Below are 26,507 nucleotides of genomic sequence, written 5' to 3'. Positions count from 1 at the left end.
GCAAGTTTATTCTAAATAACTTTTGATTCTCAAAGTTCCTCAAGAATTTCAGATTGCCCAAATACTAATATACCACACAAAATCAGAAAAGGCTCATTATTATAGGTTAATTTATTTAGACAACAAAAAATTTCCTAAAAATCATTTCTAAAGATGTTCAATTTGATAATATAAAAATTCCATCTATTTTTAAACATGAAATTGGGTATATTATTTGCTGATTCTCATATGAAACACAATCTCAAATAAAGTTCATATGTTTGTCCAAGACTCTACACGTATGTTTCATTCATTTGTATTACTTTTATCTTAAGTTTTTAAAATTATCTTAGTTTTTAATTTTGGGAAGATTAATACAATGAAGTTTAGGAAGTTTAGTGTGATTATCTGTTTATATTTTTAGATAATCTAGCTGACAGTTCTATTTTAGGTGGAGGTGTTTGGAGGGTGTAGGGTGGGTAGGAAAAAAGAACAACATTTCAGAACACCTCTGAGTTCCCATAAAAAGTCAAATCAGTTTTCTTTCTGATTGGAAGGTAATTCTCCATGTGTTTATACACACCTTATGACACCTTTTGTCTAGCAATCTTTTCAAGGATGTCTGCAAACTTACTTGGAAGCTAGAGATAGTGTTTCCCTCCCAGTCTGAGGGCAGATTTGTTTCCTGACAAGAATAAAGATAATGTCTTCCTCTTGGACTAGTTTGCTAGCAGTCCCTTTATAAGATTGGGGGGGGGGGGTTCATAAACTCAGGGTTCCTCAGCTATGACACCAACACAAATTGCCCCCACAAGACTAGGTGGAAAGGGCAACCAATTTAAATATGAAGCTCATGCTGCCTGCTGTGCCATGAGTAATAAACTGTTCAAATCTATTTGGACTCATTGACCATATCTATGCAAGTACGGTAAGTCAACCTAGCAGCTGCCTACATCTTAGGAACTGCTTTACTGCTTTCCTATGACTTACCTCCTATGTAATTCATTGAAACAAAATTGAGGATTTTTAATACAATTTTTTAAAAGCACCATGTTATAAACACTTTTATAATTAGACTAATTAGACACATTAATAATTACGTAACTAACATAATTAAGTCATATCATTGAAGGGGAAAATTATACAACATGTAATAAGGATATAGAGGTATTTAATATTCTGAAAACAATATATATATTACCCTGTCGAATATACATGTGTGCCAATATTTAGAATGTTTATTAATAAAGAATATAGAAACCCTATTTCAAAATGTACTGGGTAAGGTTAAATTGTGTGTTACCCTTGTCTAATTTTAATGTCATTTAAGAATGCCCTCAGGCAAGCAGTTACCAAATCATATCCACAGAACTTGGCCAGAAGAAGACATCTCCTTTTGTGATTGGGGTTTGGCAGTGAGTGTTATTAAACTTAATTGCTCAGAAAGAAAAGACCCTTACCAGCTGAGGGCTAGTAAACCCTGAGTATGGGCAATGGGCAATATTTAGCTATATTTACTATAACTCTGAAAAGGCATCTGGCTATTAATAAGATGACAAATTAAATAGGCTATCACCTCCTGTACCCTCTTCCCCATCCCTGGAAATGCTACATAATTGAGAATTGATGGAGTCTGGACACAAATAACCATCAAAAATACAAAATTCAGAAAACCCTCAAGGAAACAGAACTAACTAGGTTCCAGAGTAGGGGATGGGAAACAGCTTAAAGCAGAGATTTGTGTACACAAATGGAAGAAATACCTTTCTACTTGTAGCCTTCACTCTCCCCAACTTTGTCCTGTAAATATCATTGCTAAGGCAGCAACACCAGCATGAGCTGGAGGCAGGGTAACAAGAGAGCGCTATGGCCTGGACTAACAATTACAGCCCATTGGGCTGGTCACTGAATCACCTCTGCAATGCCCTGAGACAGAACAACAGAATCAAAAGCTGGTTTCTTGGAGAAAAGAACTTAAAAACTTTTTATTTTTTAAAAATAAAATTTATTAACAAACTTCTGACTTGAAAGATCAAGAGAAAACAAGACATAAAACTGTATTAGGAAAGAAAAGGGACACAAAACTATAGGTACAGTAGGGATTTTTTAAAGGATTTAGAGAAGATGGTGATAGAAGCAATATAATTTTTAAACTTCTCTGAATCCCCACATAAAAACAGAGCAACGAGATAGCAAAATCAAATCCCACCGACACTTCCAAAAAACAAGGTAGCAGGGTAGCCTCATGAATCCCGCTATATAAGTGGAAGAGAATAAACCACCAACATCCATAAGACCTGTGATTGATATCAATGCGGAAGCAACAGGACATCTGATAGGCCTGAGGAATGGAGACCCCGAAATGCCCTACTCTCAGGAAAGTGGGGTAGGCCAATTTAAGAGCAGCAGCTGAACTGGAAGGGTTATGCCCACTCTAACAGCAGGTCAGTGCACAGGCCTATACATGTGAAAGGACTATTTCACTTCAATTGTGTGTAAAGAAAAAATGGTAAATGTTCTTATTACTTAACAGTATATGCAGTTAGGCAACAAGTGAAAGTCTACATAAGGAAGTATTACTAGAATTTGAAACATGAAACTTCCAAAATCTGAGGCTGTTAAGACAGCTGGTGCATAAAGTTTTAAAAAGCATTTGATATAATAATTTGATATTATAATTTTTAAAGCAGAAAATGATAAAAATGTCTCAAGTGCTTTCATGGTTTCTTGGAAAGACATGAGCAAAAAGAAGAAGGAACGCTTTGAAGAAACCTCATTCCCAATTAAGAATCTATGACTGATAAATCTATGACTGATAATTAGTTGAATATAAGGGTAAGGACTGACACAATATACAATAGTTCCTTGTCGTTTGTCATTCCATGGTTCTACCGTTATATCGTCTACAGCAATTCCAAACTCCAAGATAGGTAGCAGTTTGCAATATTCCTGAGTCCTGGATATAACCTGAAGCCAAACTGCAGATGAAAATCACGTGGCTAGTTAGTGGACTTACTGCTTGCCTAGGATCACATCTCAAAGAGACTTCCTTGCTCTTTATCTTCATACTTTATGCCTTTTGGTTGCAATATTAAAGGCTATCGTAGAGTTCACAAATTCATGGATACACATATGTCTTAAGACATACCTCTCTTAATATCAAGGATCTCTTGTACCTGTAATCTCTTTCTGGATATTCCTTATGCAAATATAGCACTAGATATAAGGAGTTATTTCCTACCTAAAACTGTATGTCTATTGTACCCTTAGTTTTCATTAACACTATCCTAGAAAAGGACTATTACTCTAGGTTAAAACACCAGGTTCCAACAGATACTCAAATCTACAGAAGGTTCCTTTATTGTATATTTACAAAGGCTCATTGAAAAAAGATTTGATAGACTGCTTGACTCCTTAAAAATAATTTTTAAGTGTCAAACGTTATAGATATACTACTTCGTTCCCTAACACTCCAATACACTTCACTGAAAATTAATTAACTTCCTTCATATGATGAATGTTAAATTCATATTTATTCACATTGACATAGGAACCATTTTAACAGCTGTACCACAAAAGCAAATGCAAGTAAAATAGTTATGCATCACAAGAGTAAAATTCATTATCACATACTCATCAGTTTGCCTCTTAACACATTTTTTTCTAGACCCAATTTCACTTCTCTATTACTCCAATTTACTGTTTTGAGGATGAGCCTACTTTTCTTAAAACTCAAGACTAACAGAAATCCACTGTAGCTTAAAGTAGCAGTTGTAGAAGATTAATGTTAGCCTGCTGACCCTTTATAATTGTGCAAAAACTTTAAAATATTGATACTGTAGAATGATGTAGAAAAAAAATTATTTAAAAATTTATTTAAAAATTTACTTACTAATTTATTCTGTATTTAATTTGTTGTATTTGCTAACTTTCCAAATCTTAAGCACAAACACAAAGCAAATTCCTTACTTACTAGAGAGTATGCAATGTTCTTGTCTCCGTTTATAATGATCTTCCTAATTCAGCTTTTAGACCACAGCAGACTTATTTAAATTATATTTCAATTTTGGCTTGAGCCTGGTAGTTCCAAAACTTATTTCACTGAACGTCAAAATGATCATAACTACTAAACCCGAGACTCACCTTCAAAAACTATTTCAGGCCACTAATTGAATCCTGTAAGAATTTCTTATACTTTATTTATCGGGCTATTGGGACAGAATTCTATTCCTATTGTTTTTACTATGCTCTCTTATGTTTTGAAACATCCTTTGTTGAAATCTGAAATTATTATTTTATATTGTCATGTGTGATAAGGTATTGTTAAAACTTATTGTGAGAGAGTAATGAGAAATCAGCTAATGAACATGCTAAATTCACCAGAACTTAAAAAAAGAAACAAAAACAAAAAAACCCCTGTACTCTATTACCTACTTTCAGGAAGAAAGAGTAAACTATAAAGGAAATAAGTTACTAGAGATACAAAAATAGCTTTCACAGTATGGCCTGAGTACAAAACCATCTGATTCTAATTATTTTCACAAAAGCATCATTCTATTAACTTCTTAAAAGGCCATAAGCTTCCAAGACACTTAAATAGGTTCACATACTATATTTACTATGTAATGAAAGTATACTACTATACTTTAGATGATTTTCTGTAACAAACACTTTTTTGCTCTTTGACTCCTCATTAACAGTAAATTCACTATGGACATCCTATTTCCTAAGCTTTCTGGTTAATTAAGATTTTACTAGAGCACACTGATAAGCGTCTGAGTATTATGTTCATTAGAGCACAACACTAAGACTTCAAACTGTTTTTGATAAGGATGTATTGATAATAACCAGAACACATAAAACAACTCTTACAATTCAACAATAAAAAGACAAACCAATTTTAACCAAAGAAGATACACAAACAGCCAATAAACACTCGAAAATATGCTCCATATCATTAGGTAAATGCAAATCAAAAACCACAATGAAATACCACTTCACATCTATTGAATGGCTATAATCAATAAGATAGGTAATAACCAGTGCTGACAAAGAGGTGAAGAAATTGGAAAGCTCACACACTGCTGGTGGGAATGTAAAATAGTACAGCTGCTTTGGAAAACAGTCTGCCAGTTCCTCAAAATGGTATATGTAGTTATTCTACTTTTAATCATATATCCAAGGGAAATGAAAATATACTCACACAAAAACTCATACATATATATTCACAGCAGCATTATTGATAACAGACAAAAAGTAGAAACAACTCAAATGACCATCAGCTGATGAGTGGATAAACAAAATGTGGTATAGCCATACAATGGAGTATTTTTCAGCCATAAAAAGGAAGGAAGTACTTACACATACAAAAACATGGATGAACCTTGAAAGGTTAAATTAATAAAGCCAGATACGAAAGGCCACATATTGTATGGTTCCACTTAAAAGAAATGTCCAAAATAGGTAGATCCTATTTCTACAGAAGATAGATCAGTGGTTGCCAAGAGGCTAGAAAGAGGAAAGAATGGGATTCTTTTGGGGGATAAAAATGTTCTGCAATTAGGGCTTCTCTAGTGGCGCAGTGGTTGAGAGTCTGCCTGCAGATGCAGGGGACGCAGGTTCGTGCCCTGGTCCGGGAAGATCCCACATGCCGCAGAGCGGCTAGGCCCATGAGCCACGGCCGCTGAGCCCGCGCTCCACAACGGGAGAGGCCACAACAGTGAGAGGCCTGCGTACCGCAAAAAAAAAAAAAATGCTCTGCAATTAGATAGTGGTGACTGTTGTACAACTCTGTGAGTACACTAAAAACCAGTGGATTGTACACTTAAGAAAAAATGACTTGTGCATTGAAAATTACAAAGCATTGTTGAAAAAGAAATTAAGAAGACCTGAAAAAACATAAAAATATCCTGTACTGGGCTTCCCTGGTGGCGCAGTGGTTGAGTCCGCCTGCCGATGCAGGGGACATGGGTTCATGCCCCAGTCCGGGAAGATCCCACATGCCGCGGAGCGGCTGGGCCCGTAAGCCATGGCTGCTGAGCCTGTGCGTCCGGAGCCTGTGCTCCGCAACGGGAGAAGCCACAACAGTGAGAGGCCCGCGTACCGCAAAAAAAAAAAAAAAAAATCCTGTGTTTATGGATTAGAAGAATTAATATTGTTAAAATGACAATAATCCCCAAACTGATGTAGAAATCCAGTATAATCCCCATCAAAGTCAGGTGGCTTTTTTGCAGAATTTGACAAGTTGATCCTAAAATTCCTATGGAAATGCCAAGGGACCCAAAGGAGCAAAACCAATCCTGGAGAGAAGAAAAATCCAGAGATGGAGGACACACAATTTTCAATTTCAACACTTACTACAAAGCTATAATAATTAAGACACTGTGGCACTAGCATATGGACAGACAAATAGATCCGTGAAATAGAATTGAGAGTCCAGAAATAAACCCTCACATTTATGGTCAACTGATATTTAACAAGGGTGCTAAGATAATTTAAAGGGGAAAGAATAGTCTTTTCAACAAATGGTGCTGGGACAACTGGATATATACATCTGAAAGAATATAGCTAAACCCTTACCTCACATTATATACAAAAATTAAGTCAAAATTGATCACACACCTAAATGTAAGAGCTAGAACTATAAAAGTCATAGAAGAAACACAGGTGTAAATCTTCAAGATTCAGGATTAGGTTTGGGTTTCTTAGATACGACACCTACAGCACAAGCAATGACAGAAAAAAAACAGATAAACTGGACTTCACCAAAATTTATAACTTTTGTGCATCAAAGGACACTTTCAAGAAAGCGCAATGATAAACCACAGAATGGGAGAAAATATTTATAAATCATATATCTGATTAAGGGTCTAGTATCTAAATTTATATAAACAACTCAACAATAAAAAGACAAATAACCCAGTCTTTAAAATGGGCAAAGAATCTGAACAGACATTCTTCCAAAGAAGATATACAAATGGCCACTAAGCATATGGAAAGTTGTTCAACATCACTAGTCATCAGGAAAACGCATATCAAAACCACAAAGAGAAACCACTAGGATGGCTATAATTGAAAAACTAAACAATTGTTGATGAGGATGCAGAGAAATTGGAATCCTCATACACTGCGGGTGAGAATATAAAAAAGCACAGTTGCTTTGGAAAATAGCCTGGCAGTTCTTCAAATGCAAGCACAGAGTTACCATATGATCTACCAATTCCACTCGACAGTTTTCAGAGTTCTGTTTTGTATATTTGATGGTTATTTGTGTCTAGACTCATCAGTTTTCAATTATGTAGCATTTCCAGGGATGGGGAAGGGGTGGGGAAGAGGGTACAGGAGCTGATGGCCTATTTAATTTGTCATCTTATTAAGAGCCAGATGCCTTTCCAGAGTTATATTAAATATAGCCAAATGTTGCTCATTGCCCATACTGAGGACCTACTAGCCCTCAAGCTGGTAAAGGGTCTTTTCTTCCTGAGCAATTAAGTTTAATAACATGCATTCCCAACTCCCAATCACAAAAGGAGACATCTTCTTCTGGCCAAGTTCTGTCAATATGATTTGGTAACACCCTAGAAAACTGAAAACAGATGCCCACACGAAACGTGTATATGAATGTTTATAGAAGCAATTTTCATAAAATCTAAAAACTGGAAACAATCTAAATCCAATCAACCAGTGAATGGATGAACAGAAAGTGATAAATTCATACAATGGAATATTATTCAGCCATAAAAAAGTGAAGTACTAATATATACTACAACATGTATGAACTTTGAGAACATGCTATGCAAAAGAGGCCAGACACAAAAGGCCATACATTTTATGAAATGCAGAACAGGCAAATCCTTGGAGACAGAAAGTAGATTAGTGGTTGCCAGGAGCTAGAGAGACAAGGAATAGGAGTGACTGCTAATGGGAATGGAGTTTCTTTCTGAAGTGATGAACGTGTTCTGGAATCAGATAGTGGTGATGGTTATACAACTTGAATAGTCACTGCACTGTACACTTATAAAAGGGTGAATTATATCACAATTTAAAAAATATATACATTTTAAAAATTACAGTTACATGATAGCTTTAATTACCTAAAGAAACAGTATGTAACATTTCTCTTCCATAATCTAATAAAAATATACTATACTTCTACACACAGACATATACCAGAACTACTACTGTGCTAGAATATTAAGAGGAAACCATTAATGCAATTAAAACCAATCTCAGAGTAAATTATTAAAAGTTGTTTTTAAGACTGCCTAACTTTCACTAGGTCTTACCAATTTTCAAATCATCAGCTAGACTTTCTTTTGTAAGATTCAACAGTTCTCGTCCATCAATGTTATTCATTTTGAAAATACCAACAAGGTCTTTTAAACCTTGTGCACAAAGCCAGTTTGAGACATCTTCCTCTGACCAATCTTCAGTAAATTGCTTTGGTTGATCTTCTGCGATCTTTGCTTAAAAACAAACAAACCAAAAAAACCCCACAAACAAAAAGTAAGTGAAAAAACAACAAGAAAAGGTATATCCTTTATAAACATTCTCACTTTGTACTAAAAAGTAAATGAAATTTTCTTAAGTCTGTGTTTTCTACTTTAAAATCCTTTAAGAAATTTTTAAAAATCAAATAATACTACGTATAAAGTATTATTTAACGCTACATTAAATGCTACTCTTTTGGAACATTTTACACTCCAGAAAAAGTTTATCTTTATTATATAAAATTCATATCAGCAGAAGTATTATATGTGATCTGTCATCTGCATATCAGCACCACTAATTGGTTAATTCTGACAGTGATAAAAATAAAACTCCTTAAAAAAAAAAAAAAAAAAACTCCTAAATTAAGTGTCAATGTTGCTTGAGAAAACCAAAAATAAAAGCAACAAGATAAAACTATCATTTCTATTTTGTTCTAGGCTATATTTATCTGAAAAATTAGTATGGAGTATAAATAAAGAGCTTACAAAACTATGGGAGGTATGATATACATGAATGTGCATCCAAAAGCATTTACCAACAGTTTTAATGGAGATGGGTTAACTTTAACACTGGGTTCTCTAAAATTATTTTTAAATTATATTAAATTTGTATGTATGCTTTATATTGAGAAAAGTAACATGAATAATTTGTCAAAAAACTACTGAATTTCTCCTTTTAATGGTGAATGGTGCTGAACTGGGTTACACATGATATCCTTACTAACCTTGGCAAGGTGTTTCCAGGTCAAACTGCCAGATATTCACTGTTTTGTCCATTGAACCAGTAGCAAGTAAAAGGATATTGGGTGCAAAGGCACAAGTCGTGACATACCTAGTTAATAAAAACAACTATTATATATCCTCAGACCAATTTTTTAATTATATTAATACAAAGTGAGGTTAAGTTCAGACCTGGTGTGCTGAGTCAAGGTGTGAAGTATATCCTCAGTATTCTGAAAAACAACACAAACAGCTTTATATTTACTCAGGCAAGAGTAAAGCTACTGATAAAGACTTGTTTGACCTGAATGGTTTATATACTCTATGTATTCTAATATTATGAGTCACTAATATAAACCAAAACTTTACCCAATGAATAGAGAATAGCATTTATAACTAATAACATTATCAAGTACTTATTTCACTCTTTCTCAATTATCAGCACTGCTGTCTGCTGAAATTTTTAGTATAATATAGTCCTGGCTGATTTGTCTCAACTTACTAATAGTAACCACCATGAAATTATTTGTATTTTTGCTATGGCATTTGACTGTACCCACTGCAGACCAGTGAGTAGAAATTAGTCATTTCAATATTGAGTACACTTAGCGGGCCATCCAACAACTAGATCTATTTAACTAAGACTCATATACATATTTTATGGAGAAAATTTAACATTATAGCTATTTCTGTGAATGTAAAGTCTCGCGAAAATTTCCTGAGAAATATTAAGGATCTATTTCACCTCGTTTGAGTACTCTTGCCCACTTCCTGCCAGAACTCAATAATTTTAACTGCTGTGTGGAGGACTAGCTTAGCTTCCTTGCTTGACCCACTACACTTTGATAATTCACATCTCTATTTCTTTGCTGGCATAGCTACAACCTAAGCTCAACCACTGTAAGGTCCCACTCAACACCGATTTCTCTTGGAGAATATTTTCGTCAATCATACTTTCACTATATATTAAATGTTCATTTTTCTTCATACTTATGCAACCCGGTCTTTATTCACATGCATCTACCAAAAAGCCCTATTTTTCCAAATCCTTTATAACCTACTCTTCTTATACTAGTCTCTAAATCCAGGTGGGACTCTAAAGTGGCAAAGCCGCTTTCAGCTATACCTTCCCAAAACCCTCGGGTAAACACTCCTTTGTTGTTATGGAAACCTGGTGTAAGAGTTTAAGAAAAATTGACTTAAAGTGATTTTTTAATATTGATGCTCTTTAAATCTGTATTTTTTTTGATCAGACTAAACATCTGTCTATCTTAAAACCATTATTGAAATATTTAAGGGCTTGTTCCAGAAGCAATACCTTACCTGCATAACTATTTTAGCATTTCTGAAAATGTATATATTATATTCTTGGGCATCCTAAACGGAAAAAATATGTACATTTTTCTCATCTTGCCTAGCTAAACTTGAAGTTCAGTAGCCTAATAAGCAAACATAATTTATACAGATCATACAAGATTTTGAAATACTTACAGTATCATACACTATGACAGACTTATCCACTGATCTTTAAAAGAAAAAAAAAAGATTATGGGTGAAAGTTCTATAAAAACAAAGTACAGTATTTATGTAATTAGTATTTTTAATCATTTTAGTAACTTTTTAAGGCTGACATATTGATATGCACACATTCAGAATGCAGTCTATTTTGTTCATATGTATAAACTTTTATTTTAAAAAACTACATGCCATATACCAAATACCAAATTTATCAGAAAATTATAAACTCTATTAAACGCTAGCACATGCTATTTATACTATATAGCCATAAACAGAATAAGCATTTGTAATGTATAAATAAGACGCAATCTCATATCAAGTTAGTAACTCGAAGGGAAAAACTACTACAAGGAAAAGCTAGTACATTCTACTTGATTCTTGTTCCAAATAGCATTGCTATTATTGATATGGCCATGCCTTAATTACTAATCAATATGTATATATGTCTTGTGACTCATTTTTGAAAATTATGATTCTAAACTTGATATGGACCCTACATTGTTTCTTTCAATGCTATAAAAATTAAAACAACCAGGGCTTCCCTGGTGGCGCAGTGGTTGAGAGTCTGCCTGCTGATGCAGGGGACACGGGTTCGTGTCCCGGTCCGGGAAGATCCCACATGCTGTGGAGCGGCTGGGCCCATGAGCCATGGCCGCTGAGCCTGTGCGTCTGGAGCCTGTGCTCCGCAGCGGGAGAGGCCACGACAGTGAGAGGCCCGCGTATCACAAAAAAAAAAGAAAAAAAAAAAAATTAAAACAACCATCTGGGTTTATTCTAGTGGTGAAAAAGAAAACCATCATACAAAGAAAAATGCAATAACATAACAAACTACTTAATTGAGAACAACAGATAAATATGTTTCTACATGATATTTTCCCCCTGATATAGCTGTTATGCCATGATATATGTTGCAAAGCAAGAAAACATATCAACAATACGAGTGTTACTGCTCTCTGCACAACTTTAATAGTATTTGTACTTATTATTATTAAAAGGTAGCTGATTACAGTCTGACCACAGGAGTCACACCTATTAGAAGGCTTAAAATTCTTTTAAGGACTTCCCTGGCAATCCAGTGGTTAAGACCCAGAGCTTCCAATGCAGGGGGCTCAGGTTCAATCCCTGGTTGGGGAACTAGGATCCCACATGCCACCAAAATTCCTTTGAATAAGACTTAAAATTTCATATTTAGTAGTCTCTCCAGTGTTGGTGATGGATTTTGACTACAGAATCTTTGCCATAATTTCAAAATAGAACTTATACGTTGTTCAATGTAAAATAAAATACAAGCAAATAAGAAGCATATAAATGCATTCTGGCATCAAAAACCAGAATTATAGCATTAAACATTAAATTCCAGCCAAAAAACACTGAGAAATTATATTAGCAGCTAATATGTATATGCTAGACATGATTTATAGACACTCTTATTTTGTCCTAAATTCCTCAAAGTACAAAGTATTATTTCTGGAATATCTAAAATTCTTAGGGAAAACTTTATTACTTCTTAGCATCCTTAAAACAAACTAAAAGGAATTTCCACTTTCTGAGACTACCACTAGTGCAATTAACACTAACTCATCCTAATGATGTATCACTTGAGAAGCTGAATCATCATTAGATAGTCTTGTAGGCAACAGATAGCCAGCCATGATGGCAATGAAATAGGTTCACTTGCTGATGAGGTATAAAAATGAATTTGAGAAGCAAAAGGCCAAACATGAAGAACTCTTTAAGAGTCTACTGAATCTAGGCAAGAAGACTAGAGATTATGGGCAGAGACCTGTGGCCATTTAGAGATTAATAGAATTTTAAACTCGCCTCCTATAGTCCCTAATTTGACTAATGGGAATTCAAAGGAAGATGTAATGGGATTTGATAACTGATTAGATTTGGGGGGAAGGAAATCAGGATTAGGGAAAAATAATAGTTTTCAATATTCAAGATTTGGGTTTCAAAAGCAGAAAATAATTATAACCACTGTAAACAGACATAAAATACCTTGAAACTACTAAAACAATATAAAACCTCAAAATATTCCCTAAATAGAACGTGAGCCAACAGCAAACAAAAATTCTGATTGTTTGGTCCCGCTGGTTATACATTTCCTGCCTGCTATATATAACTCTTCCCCCTGCTATATATAATTCTTTCAGTACCCACAATCTGCTCTGTCACCTTAACCTCACTTTCCCTTATAAAGGATGCATTAATTGTTAAGTCTTTTTGATACTCCATTCCTACCATTTTGTGGCACTCTAAAACCTTAACTCTACTCACTCAAGAATACAAGAGAGGGCTTCCCTGGTGGCGCAGTGGTTAAGAATCTGCCTGCCAATGCAAGGGACACGGGTTCAAGCCCTGGTCCGGGAAGATCCCACATGCCGCGGAGCAACTAAGCCCATGCGCCACAACTACTGAGCCTGCGCTCTAGAGCCCGCAAGCCACAACTACTGAGCCCACGTGCCACAACTACTGAAGCCTGCGCACCTAGAGCCCGTGCTCTGCAACAAGAGAAGCCATGACAATGAGAAGCCCGCGCACCGCAATGAAGAGTAGCCCTCACTCACCACAACTAGAGAAAGCCTGCACACAGCAGCAAAGACCCAATACAGCCAAAAATAAATAAATAAATAAATTTGTTAAAAAAAAAAGAATACAAGAGAAACACGCCAATTTTATCTGCACAGCTGCTAGGCAAGAGCAACAACACATACAGTTATGTGCTTGATATGGAAGAGCATATAATCACAAGCTCAAGGGAGATGAGTGACACTGTAGTGACGTCGTACAGCCACCCAGGTCACAAATCACCTAAAGCATTTTAATTCAAACCAGTTTTATACAATGACCAAAAAACTAATCAAATGAAATTACCCACAACTATTTCATTAGGTCAAGTATGTTCCTAAGGTTTAAAGATTTATTTTACACTCACACATTTTTATTTTAAATATATATCTATGTTTCTTCTCATTCGGAAAGTATGTGTAGTCTCTTACAAAGATGTAGAAAAAAGAAGATAAAAATTATGTGAAGAAACTGGGGAGGAAGAGAATATAAAGATGAGGTGGGGGAAAGAGGTGAAGATTAAGATTAGTATTTAAAATATATGTCACAACATAGAGTCCACTTCGTTAACAGAGGGCTGCAGGTTTGTTGCCGAGCTTCTTCAATAGCAATTTAAAAAAGGAAACATGCTCTGTCATACAATTTAAGATAGAAACACAAACCCAATGTATGGGAAAGGGACATCAATTCTTTAGACTGAGACCTGTAGGAACTATTTTCCCCAAAGTCTTTACAGAGATGATGCTATGAAACATAGTCCCCAACAACTCTTCCTGAATGAAGATGGTAAGTTTCAAACAGCTGTTTTATAATGCCCCTCAGTATAGATCAATGGCTAAAACTTAACCCAGAAAAAGCAGAAATCAGAAAATGAGGGAGTAAAATAATACGTTATATGTTATATAATTGCCTAATGTTCTGGATTACAAAAATACATAAAAATAATATTCTTGTAATATACATAATATTAAATGAACCTATACTGAGCAATTATTGTGCCCCAAACCTAATAAATGCTTTGCCTGCATTTTCTTATTTAAGCTTCATAACACTCTTATGAGGAAAGTGTTAAATGAAGCCGAGAGAAGATATGGAACTAGAACTTGTTTGAGGTTGCATAGCTAGTGCATGGCAGGGCTGGGATTAAAATTCAGTAACCTGTGTTTCTGGATTTTACACTTCCTAGAACATCATCCCCCATGAATGTATTATAATTAAACTTGATTCATAATGGGCACACACCCTGACAGTTTTAGCCTAAAAACTTACAAAACAGATCGCATGACTATTCAAATTTCACTAGAGTTTTCACAAGACATCTATTTTTTCAAGCCGTGTAATATCTAATAACCCCATGATAAGCAAACTGCAACATGGACTCTGTCTAAAGAACTGACTTGTTCAATAGTTCTGTTAACAATGTTGTAGAGAGTACAGGGAAATAAATGATGATTTGAGTTTTGGAAAGGTGATCTTAAGCTTTCTTATGCTAGTCATTACTGAGTGAGAGAGGGTGGCTGTTGAGCCTTTACTAATTCATGACAGTAAAACTCTGTTGTCCACATTTATAAAAGATAAAACATAAACAAGCATCTTGTTGAGAAGAGGGGGGACAATTACTTCCAGTTCTTTCTGGAATAAGATCCCTGGCCTCTTTTCTCCCTCTCTTGCTTAGCAGGAAAGGAATGACAGATGACTGGAAAGTCTGGGGAAGATGCTGGGCCATGTGGTTCAGCCCCTTCTGGATTTTCTTTTTTCTGATCTGCCCTTTCAGGGGAAGTCTGCAGTGGTCCATGCCACCCAAGAGCGGGTGAACAAGTCAGCTGCAGATCTACAGTCCTGCTTTCTAGTAGTTATCTGTCCAGTATTTCTCTCTTACTGGTTTTCAACTCAAGAAGAAGAAAAAAAGGTGTTATTTTTGAACTCTTAAAACTCTAACAATGATAGCCATTCTTAAACTGGCTTCCAAAGAATCATAACTACTAGAACTGAGAATTTATGGAAAAAGGCAACCTCTATTTGAATTACAAAGATTGACTCTTCCTGTTTGAATAGCAGCTAATTCATATAATAACTTTATCTGGTTGGATCAAGAGAAGTAAGGGTGAAACAAAACACAAATTCGGCTAAGGGGCTAGAGGAAACTTATTCGAGGAGAGATGTGGAGAAAGATGTAGAGAAAAAGTTCCTACACATTTTGCTGTATGACATGTGATGCCATCATAGCCCTGAGAGCTAATGAAGTGTGTGAAGCAGATATGAGAATCTATGTATCTTCTGCTAACCCAGATACTGAAGAGATTTTCATAAATGTAAAACAATGCCACGTTTCTCACTATTTCTGGTTTTATTTCTCCTAAAGAAAAATGTTATGTTAATATACGAGTTTATTATTGTTTAAACAAACTTAAAATATTTTAGAGTCTTCTTAGTTTTATTTCCTATAAATAGCAATATATGGAACCCTTATAAGCAAAAGCTCTCTGGAGTCCTCAATAACTTTTAAGGTAAGTGTCAAAGAATCCTAAGACTAAAAAGCCATGAGGGGGGTGGAGTCAAGATGGCGTACTAGGAGGACACGGAGTTCCCATCTCCTCACAACTAGGGCACCTACCAGGCACCAGTGGGGGGCCACGGACACCTAAGGGGACGGGAGGAACAGCCAACTACCGGGTAGGATGTGGGGCGTGGGGGGAGTGAAGGGGGAGGAGAAGTGGAGGTGGGACGGGACAGGCGCCCCTGAGGGGCAGCTGGGGGAGGGGAAGGGATCCCAAGCCCGAAGGGGGAAATTAGGGAACAACTGGGAGGGCAGAGGATCAAAAAGGAGTGTGGCCAGGTTTCCCCTGCCCACTCGGACCCCCAGGAACCTGTTGAGATCCGGGGCCTGATCCTCTGCCCACCTAGGCTCCCTCCAGCTGTGCAGGTCCTGAGGGAGGGAAGGGGTAGCAAAAGTAAAGGCCGGACCTCCGGGACCCCTGAGGGGCAGCTGGGGGAGGGGAGGAGTTCCTACACCCAGCGGGACCCACCCACGGTTAGGGGTCCAGCAGCAACGGGGGGAAGACACTGGGGGAGACGGTACAAACAGAAGGGAAAGGGGCCAGTGCTTTCCCTGTCCACTCAGGCACGGGGAAGCCTGCTGGGCTCCCGGGCCTAATCCTCTGCCCTCGGAGCCTCCCTCCTGCTGTGCAGAACCCAAGCCCCGCCCCTACACCGCCACCCAGGGCCCCACCTCTACACTCGGAGACCCCCTCCAACGAGCTGGGCCTACACCTCACCCACACACCCTCACTCAGGGCCCTACCTGCAAACTCCAGAACTCCACACTCCAGAGGGCCCCCTCAGGTCTTGATGCCTCTCCCATTCCGGGCAGGTCCTAAGTAGAGGCCCCGCCCCACACTTGAATGACCCCCCCACCCTGTCCCCCCCCAGGCCCCGCCCCAGGCTCAAACGTCACACCTCCACCTGCCTAGGTCTCACCCCACCCTAAACCCCACCCCTGCCTAAGTTCCACCACTGCCAAAACTCCACCCCCATAGTCAAGGTTTTTTTTTTTTTCTTTTTGCCTTTTTTAGATTGGAGTTCTGTTTTACCTTGTGGATTGTTGTTGATTCTTCAATCAATTTGAATTGAATTCAATTCAATTCAATTTGAATTGAATCAACAATTCAATCGTTGTTGATTCTTCTGCATTTTTATTTTTCCTAATAAACCTTTTATTTTTCTAATTCTACTTTATTCTTTACACTTTGTTATTGCTCTCTCCTTTTGGCTTGTTCTCCCACACACTTTTTTCTTTTGTGGTTTTATTTTACCTTGCTGCAGTTGTTTCAATTATAGTTTTATTTTTCCTAATACATTTTTCATCTTTTTAACTTTATTTTATTATTCTTTGATATTTTACTGCTCCTTTCTTCTTTTTTTCTTTCTCCCCCCCCCCTTTTTTTTTTTTACCGTGCCATGAAGCTTGTGGGATTTTGGTTCCCAGGCCGGAGGTCAGGCCCAAGCTCCTGTGCTGGGAGTTCCGAGTCCAAACTGATGGACTAACAGAGAACCTCAGACCCCAGGGAATATCAATCGGAGTGAGGCCTCCCAGAAGTCCTCATCTCAGCACCAAGACCCAGCTCTATCCAACTGCCTGCAACCTCCAGTGCTGGACGTGTCAAGTCAAACAACCAGTAAGACAGGAATATAGCACCAGTAAGACAGGAATATAGCACCATCCATTTAAAAAAATAAAAAAGAAGCTAGAAAAAAATATGTTACAGACAAAGGAGCAAGGTAAAAACCTACAACACCAAATAAATGAAGACAAAATAGGGAATCTACCTGAAAAAGAATTAAGAGTAATGACAGTAAAGATGATCGAAAATCTCAGAAACAGAATGGAGAAAATACAAGAAACATTTAACAGGATCTAGAAGAACTAAAGAGCAAACAAACAGTGATGAGCAACACAATTACTGAAATTAAACATACTCTAGAAGGAATCAATAACAGAATAACTGAGGCAGAAGAACGAATAAGTGAGCTGGAAGATAAAATGGTGGAAATAACTGCCAGGGAGCAGAATAAAGAAAAAGGAATGAAAAGAATTGAGGACAGTCTGAGAGACCTCTGGGACAACATTAAACGCACCAACATTCGAATTACAGGGGTCCCAGAAGAAGAAGACAATAAGAAAGGGTCTGAGAAAATATCTGAAGACATTATACTTGAAAACTTTCCTAACATGGGAAAGGAAAGAGTCGATCAAGTCCAGGAAGCACAGAGAGTCCCATACAGGATAAACCCAAGGAGAAACACACCGAGACACATATTAATCAAACTATCAAAAATTAAATACAAAGAAAAAATATTAAAAGCAGCAAGGGAAAAGCAACAAATAACATACAAGGGACTCCCCATAAGGTTAACAGCTGATATTTCAGCAGACACTCTGCAAGCCAAAACAGAGCGGCAGGACATATTTAGTGATGAAACGGAAAAACCTTCAACCAAGATTGCCCAGCAAGGATCTCATTCAGACTTGATGGGGAAATTAAAACCTTTACAGACAAGCAAAAGCTATGAGAATTGAGCACTACAAACCAGCTTTACAACAAATGCTAAAGGAACTTCTCTAGGCAGGAAACACAAGAGAAGGAAAAGACCTACAATAACAAACCCAAAACAATTAAGAAAATGGTAATAAGAACATACATACCGATAATTACCTTAAATGTAAATGGATTAAATGCTCCAACCAAAAGACACAGATTAGCTGAACGGATACAAAAACAAGACCTGTACATATGCTGTCTACAAGTGACCCACTTCAGACCTAGGGACACACAGAGACTGAAAGTGAGGGGATGGAAAAGATATTCCATGAAAATAGAAATGGAAATTAAAAGAAAGCTGGAGTAGCAATTCCCATATCAGACAAAACAGACTTTAAAAGAAAGACTACTGCAAGAGACAAAGAAGGACAATACATGATGATCAAGAGATCAATGCAAGAAGATATAATAATCGTAAAAATTTATGCACCCAACAGAGGAACACCTCAATACATAAGGCAAATGCTAACAGCCATAAAAGGGGATATCGACAGTAACACAATCATAGTAGGGGACTTTAACACCCCACTTTCACCAGTGGACAGATCAACCAAAATGAAAATAAATAAGGAAACACAAGCTTTAAATGACACATTAAACAAGATGGACATAACTGATATTTACAGGACATTCCATCCAAAAACAACACAATACACTTTCTTCTCAAGTGCTCATGGAACATTCTCAGGACAGATCATATCTTGGGTCACAAATCAAGCCTTGGTAAATTTAAGAAATTGAAATTGTATAAAGTATCTTTTCCTACCACAACTCTATGAGACTAGATAGCAACTACAGGGGAAAAGCTGTAAAAATTACGAACACATGGAGGCTAAACAATACACTACTAAATAACCAAGAGGTCACTAAAGAAATCAAAGAGGAAATCAAAAGATACCTAGAAACAAATGACAATGAAAACACGACAACCCAAAACCTATGGGATGCAGCAAGGGCAGTTCTAACAGGGAAGTTTATAGCAATACAATCCTACATCAAGAAATAAGAAAAATCTCAAATAAACACCCTAAACTTACACCTAAAGCAATTAGAGAAAGAACAATAAAACCCCAAAATTTAGCAAAAGGAAAGAAATCACAAAGATCAGATCAGAAAGAAATGAAGGAAACACTAGCAAAGATCAATAAAACTAGAAGCTGGTTCTTTGAGAAGATAAACAAAATTGATAAACCATTAGCCAGACGCATCAAGAAAAAAAGGGAGAAGACTCAAATCAACAGAATTAGAAATGAAAAAGGGGAAGACACTGCAGAAATACCAAGGATCATGATAGATTACTACAAGCAACTATGCGACAATGAAATGGACAACCTGGAAGAAATGGACAAATTCTTAGGAAAGCACAACCTTCCCAGACTGAGCCAGGAAGAAACTGAAAATATAAACAGACCCATCACAAGCACTGAAATTGAAACTATGATTAAAAATCTTCCAACAAACAAAAGCCCAGTAGTAGATGGCTTCACAGGTGAATTCTATCAAACATTTAGAGACGAGCTAACACATATCTTTCTCAAACTCCTCCAAAATATAGCAGAGGGGGGAACACTCCCAAACTCATTCTACCATGAGAATGAGAGGCCACCATCACCCTGATACCAAAACCAGACAAAAATACTACAAAAACAGAAAATTACAGACCAGTATCACTGATGAATATAGATGCAAAAACTTCAACAAAATACTAGCAAACAGAATCCAACAGCACATTAAAAGGATCATACACCATGATCAAGTGGGGTTTATCCCAGGAATGCAAGGATTCCTCAATATAAGCAAATCAATCAATGTGATACACCATATTAACAAATTGAAGAATAAAAACCATATGATCATCTCCATAGATGCAGGAAGAGCTTTTGACAGAATTCAACACCCATTTATGATAAAAACTCTCCAGAAAGTGGGCATAGAGGGAAGCTACCTCAATATAATAAAGGCCATATATGTCAAACCCACAGCAAACATCATTCTCAATGGTGAAAAACTGAAAGCATTTCCTCTAAGATCAGGAACAAGACAAGGATGTCCACTCTCACCACTATTATTCAACATAGTTTTGGAAGTCCTAGCCACAGCGATCAGAGAAGAAAAAGAAATAAAAGGAATACAAATTGGAAAAGAAGAAGTAAAACTGTCACTGATTGCAGATGACATGATACTACACATAGAGTCCTAAAGATGCCACCAGAAAACTACTAGAGCTAATCAATGAATTTGGTAAAGTTGCAGGATACAAAATTAATGCACAGAAATCTCTTGCATTCCTATACACTAATGATGAAAAATTTGAAAGAGAAATTAAGGAAACACTCCCATTTACCACTGCAACAAAAAGAATAAAATACCTAGGAATAAACCAACCAAGGGAGAAAAAAGAACTGTATGCAGAGAACTGTAAGCCACCGATGAAAGAAATTAAAGGTGTTACCAACAGATGGAGAGATATACCATATTCTTGGATTGGAAGAACCAATATTGTGAAAATGACTATACTACACAAAGCAATCTACAGATGCAATGCAATCCCTATCAAATTACCAATGGCATTTTTTTACGGAACTAGAACAAAAAATCTTAAAATTTGTATGGAGACACAAAAGACTCCGAATAGCCAAAGCAGTCTTGAGGAAAAAAAATGGAGCTGGAGGAATCAGACTCCCTGACTTCAGACTATACTACAAAATTACAGTAATGAAGACTATGGTACTGGCACAAAAACAGAAATATAGATCAATGGAACAGGATAGAAAGCCCAGAGATAAACCCACGCACATATGGTCAACTAATCTATGACAAAGGAGGCAAGGATAAATAATGGAGAAAAAACAGTCTCTTCAACAAGTGGTGCTGGTAAAACTGGACAGCTACATGTAAAAGAATGAAATTAGAACACTCCCTAACACCAAACACAAAAATAAACTCAAAATGGATTAGAGACCTAAAAGTAAGACCGGACACTATAAAACTCTTAGAGGAAAACATAGGAAGAACACTCTTTGACATAAATCACAGCAAGATCTTTTTTGACCCACCTCCTAGAGTAATGGAAATAAAACCAAAAATAAATGAATGGGACCTAATGAAACTTAAAAGCCTCTGCAAAGGAAACGACAAACGAGATGAAAAGACAACCCTCAGAATGGGAGAAAATATTTGTAAATTAATCAATGGACAAAGGATTAATCTGCAAAATATATAACAGCTCATGCAGCTCAATATCAAAAAAACAAACAACCCAATCCAAAAATGGGCAGAAGACCTAAATAGACATTTCTCCAAAGAAGACATACAGATGGCCAAGAAGCACATGAAAATCTGCTCAACATCACTAATTATTAGAGAAATGCAAATCAAAACTACAATGAGGTATCACCTTACACCAGTCAGAATGGCCATCATCAAAAAGTCTATGAACAAGAAATGCTAAAGAGGGTGTGGAGAAAAGGGAACCTCTCTTGCACTGTTGCAGGGGAATGTAAATTGATACAGCCACTGTGGAGAACAGTATGGAGGTTCCTTAAAAAACTAAAAACAGAACTACCATATGACCCAGCAATCCCACTACTGGGCATATACCCTGAGAAAACCATAGTTCAAAAGGACACATGTACCCCAATGTTCACTGCAGCACTATTTACAACAGCCAGGACACAAAAACAACCTAAATGTCCAAAGACAGATGAATGGGTAAAGAAGATGTGGTACATGTATACAATGGAATATTATTCAGCCATAAAAAGGAACAAAATTGGTCATTTGTAGAGATGTGGATGGATCTAGAGACTGTCATACAGAGTGAAGTAAGCCAGAAAGAGAAAAACAAATATCGTATATTAATGCATATATGTGGAATCTAGAAAAATGGTACAGATGAACCTATTTGTAGGGCAGCAATAGAGTCGTAGGTACAGAGAACGGACGTGTGGACACAGAGGGGGAACAGGAGGGTTGGATGAACTGGGAGATTAGGTTTGACATAAATACACTACCAGGTGTTTAACAGATAGCTAGTGGGAACCTGCTGTATAGCACAGGGAGCTCAGCGTGGTGCTTTGTGATGACCTAGGTGGATGGGATAGGGGGTGGGGAGGGGGAGGTCCAAGAGGGAAGAGATATATGTATACATATAGCTGACTCACTTCACTGTATAGCAGAAACTAACAGAATATTGTAAAGCAATTATACTCCAATTAAAAAACAAAAAGAATCACTAATTATTAGAGAAATGCAAATCAAAACTACAATGAGATTATCACCTCACACCATTTAGAATGGGCATCATCAGAAAATCTACGAACACCGAATGCTTAAGAGGGTGTGGAGAAAAGGGAACCCTCTTGCACTGTTGGTGGGAATGTAAATTGATACAGCCACTGCGGAGAAGAGTATGGAGGTTCCTTAAAAAACTAAAAATAGAACTACTATATGACCCAGCAATCCCACTACTGGGCATATACCCAGAGAAAACCATAATTCAAAAAGACACATGTACCCCAATGTTCACTGCAGCACTATTTACAATAGCCAGGTCATGGAAGCAACTTAAATGCCCATCAACAGACGAATTAAAGAAAATGTGGTACATATATACAATGGAATATTACTCGGCCATAAAAAGGAATGAAACTGGGTTATTTGTAGAGATGTGGATGGCTCTAGAGACAGTCATACAGGGTGAAGTAAGTCAGAAAGAGAAAAACAAATATAGTATATTAACGCATATATGTGGAACCTAGAAAAATGGTACAGATGAACTGGTTTGCAGGGCAGAAATTGAGACACAGATGTAGACAACAAATGTATGAACACCAAGGGGGGAAAGTGGTAGAGGGCGGGTGGTGGTGGGATGAATTGGGAGATTGGGATTGACATGTATACACTAATATGTATAAAATAGATAATAAGAACCTGCTGTATAAGAAAATAAATAAAATTCAAAATTTCAAAATAAAATACAAAAGAGAGAATAAGTCATAAAGTTTACAGTAAGAAGGTATTATGTGCATTTAATTGGAATCCCCGAATTAGAGAAAGAAAAGGACAGAGGCAATATTGGAAGAGATAATAAATGAGAATTTCCCCCCAAACTGATGAAATATCATCCTACATCTTTAAGAAGTTCAGTAAATTCCAAGCAAACTAAATAAAAAGAAACCCAATACTAGATACATCAAAGTAAATGTGCAGAAAACTCAAAATGTGTGAGAAGCCAGTGAAAAAAAATAAATTATATCCAAAAAAAGCAACAGTCAGAATAAAACTGACTTCTCTGTAGCAATACACAAAAATAATATGGCCTAAGTTGTATTTATTCCAACAAAAGATCAGTTAACATGTGTAAAGCAGATTTATAAAAATCAGTATAATTTATGACACTTATAGAATAAAAAAGAAAAAGCGTATGCTCATTTCAAAAGATGCATGAAAAATCATTTGATAAACTATAACACCTATTCATGAAAAAAAATTCTTACAAACTATATAGAAGGAACAGAAGAGTTAATAAAGCTTATCTCCCAAAATCTACAGTGATCACACTTAATAATGAAAGCGTTCCCTTTGCAGTTAGGTCAGACAAGGTTGGCTATTTTCACTATTTCCATTATCCTGGTAGCCAGTTAGCCAGTTCAGTAAAGCACAGGAGATACCAAAGGTATAAGGATTAGAAAGGAAGAGACAAAAGCCATAATTAACATATGATATGATTTTATACATAAAAAATCCAAAATTAGAATCTTAACAGATAAATCCAGTCTTTCCATATATATTTCCCTATATTAGCCACATCTTTTATAATAGCAACAAAAAAATTAAGTGCCTAGAATAAATCTAATAAAAGATGAGGAGGACCTCCACAAGGATGACAAATAAACTGTATTCTATTGAGAGACATTATATTGAGAGAAATCAAAAGACAAATAAATGGAAACATAAACCATATTCATGGGTTGGAGACTCAACATCATAAAGATGTCAATTCTCCCCAAATTTATCAGACTCAGTACAATCCCAGTCAAAATCTAAACAGGTTTGTGTGGGTAGAGGGAGGAACTGGAGACAATCTGACAAGCTAACTCTAAAATTTACATGGAAGTGTCAAAAGCCAGGAACAGCCAAATTATAAAGGCTCAGAAAGATATCAGAGCAAGGATAAACAGAAAAACAGAACAGAGTAACAGGCTGAGAAAAGACCCACACATAAAGGATCAGTGATTTCTGACAAGGTGGCAGATGAAAATGGTGAAGAAAAGATTATCTTTTCACCTTACAGTACTGAGACAACTGGATATCCATGTGGAAAGAAATGAAACTGGATTCCTATCACATATTATATACATCAGATTTGTTCAACCACTAGGAAAACAAACGTAATGTTGAGTAAAGGAAGCCAGACACAAAATAATTCATAATGTATGATTTCTTTTAAATCCATTTAAAAGGAAAAAGCAATGTTGCATATGACCTGAGGTACTGTCACCAGAAAGGGGCACTTGGAAGGGGAGGACTTCTAGAGGAAAACCAGCAATGGTCTATTTCCTGACCTGAGCAGCGGTTACAAGTTTGCATCACAATGATTTATCAACCTAGTCTCTTATGTTTTATGTACTTTTCTGTAAGTCTACTCTATTTCATACCAAAATGGTTTAAGGAAATTAAACTAAGTAACTTACCCTGAAACTAACATCTGCCCATCGTGAGAAAAAGCACAAGTCAGCACAGGAGCACAGTGCCCACTCAGTATACTTTTATATTTTAATTCAAAACCTGCAAACAACAAGGTGAGAAAAATTAGCCAGCTGACTGTGCTTAGAATTTATTTTTAAGTAAAAACTATTTCATTTATTTGTTCAATAAAATCTTTGAGTGCCTAAAAGACACAAAAATGAAAAAAAAATTGTCATGCAACTCGAGTAAGTGGTTTCAAAAGTTCAGCAATGGGTAAGGAAAATGGTGGGGTTAGCAAAGACTAGATGGGGGGTTATAATCATCAAATTATTTTTAAATTAAAAAATTCTAAACTATTAAATATATAAAATTTTCAACTAATTGAAATTTTAAACTATACTTCAATCTTGGTATCTTAAAAAATACACACACACCACACACCAACTGCCCAAACGCCTAAAAGAATCAAATACCTGTAGTTTTAAATATCTGATACTAAGAAAATATTTTCTGATTCCATAAATTAAAAATAATAGTAATGTAACATCTTATAATTCCAATATATCCTATAAAACTCCTACAAGTATGGTAACACTAAAATTCTTTTTATGCTTTCTATAATTACTGAAAAGGAATATCATAACTCTTTTAAAGGTAAGCTGAGGGAATTCAATGTATTTTAGTGACAACATATGAAAACAATCACTAAGAAGTTGGCCTGGCAAGACAAGGAAATAAGTGAAATCTGTAATTTTCTCGCACCTAATAAGAACTTTTTCGAAGTGTTAATGGCTCTTAAGATAGAAAGCATTTAACTAAACAAAAAGGTCATTAGAGCAGGTAAAAGTTTCAACAAATAAAAAATAAATATTTATTTCCCTTTATTATTAAGTATTTTATTTCTATCCAAAATAGAAAAAAATATGTTTTTATATGGGACAGCAGATATAGGCATTCAAGGCACTGATCAATACTTAGGCATATACAGATCAATAAGTAGGCACAATCAATCAAACAAAGCAAAAATGTTAAGTTGCAAACTAAATGAAGATTTAATAAACCTGCAACAGGATCCTAAGAATCTATTACATTCTCAAGTATAAGATCCATTTGTCTATCTATTCCTCTCTACAAATAAGCATTAAAATTAGGTGCAGGGGCTTCCCTGGTGGCGCAGTGGTTGGGGGTCCGCCTGCTGATGCAGGGGACACGGTTTCGTGCCCCGGTCCGGGAAGATCCCACATGCTGCGGAGCGGCTGGACCCGTGAGCCATGGCCACTGAGCCTGCGCATCCGGAGCCTGTGCTCCGCAGCGGGAGAGGCCACAGCAGTCAGAGGCCCGCCAAAAGGTGCAAATAATGCTAAACGCTTTATTGAAAGGCTTTAACTGCACATGTTTATATACTGTTATATATGTTTTTTAAAGAGCCAGTGTAAAAACA

The 26,507-nt window shown here is 36.5% G+C and overlaps 1 protein-coding gene across 12 annotated transcripts in view; it reads right to left on the bottom strand.

Moving 5' to 3' along the window:
* Nucleotides 1-26,507, bottom strand: part of WDSUB1 (WD repeat, sterile alpha motif and U-box domain containing 1) — an 83,643-nt gene that overhangs the window by 44,829 nt on the left and 12,307 nt on the right. For 11 of the 12 annotated variants that reach the window (XR_003437995.1, XR_003437996.1, XM_027130698.1 and 8 more), the window contains 5 exons: nucleotides 25,072-25,165; nucleotides 10,680-10,713; nucleotides 9,381-9,421; nucleotides 9,194-9,300; nucleotides 8,265-8,444 (listed from right to left, as the gene is read on the bottom strand). Coding sequence is in view for 10 of the 12 variants with exons in the window: in XM_027130698.1 (XP_026986499.1) it covers nucleotides 8,265-8,444; nucleotides 9,194-9,300; nucleotides 9,381-9,421; nucleotides 10,680-10,713; nucleotides 25,072-25,165 (456 nt within the window). In the remaining 2 variants the exon portion in view is untranslated. The remainder of the gene's footprint in view (nucleotides 1-8,264; nucleotides 8,445-9,193; nucleotides 9,301-9,380; nucleotides 9,422-10,679; nucleotides 10,714-25,071; nucleotides 25,166-26,507) is intronic. The other variant, XM_027130747.1, reaches the window with a different exon arrangement.

The sequence above is a fragment of the Aethalodelphis obliquidens genome, unplaced genomic scaffold (assembly GCF_003676395.1).
Source record: "Aethalodelphis obliquidens isolate GAN/ISIS:26980383/991018 unplaced genomic scaffold, ASM367639v1 scaffold2, whole genome shotgun sequence".
Taxonomy (NCBI): Eukaryota; Metazoa; Chordata; class Mammalia; order Artiodactyla; family Delphinidae; genus Aethalodelphis; species Aethalodelphis obliquidens.
Note: the sequence above shows the minus strand (reverse complement) of the source record. Positions and strands in the feature narration are given on the sequence as shown.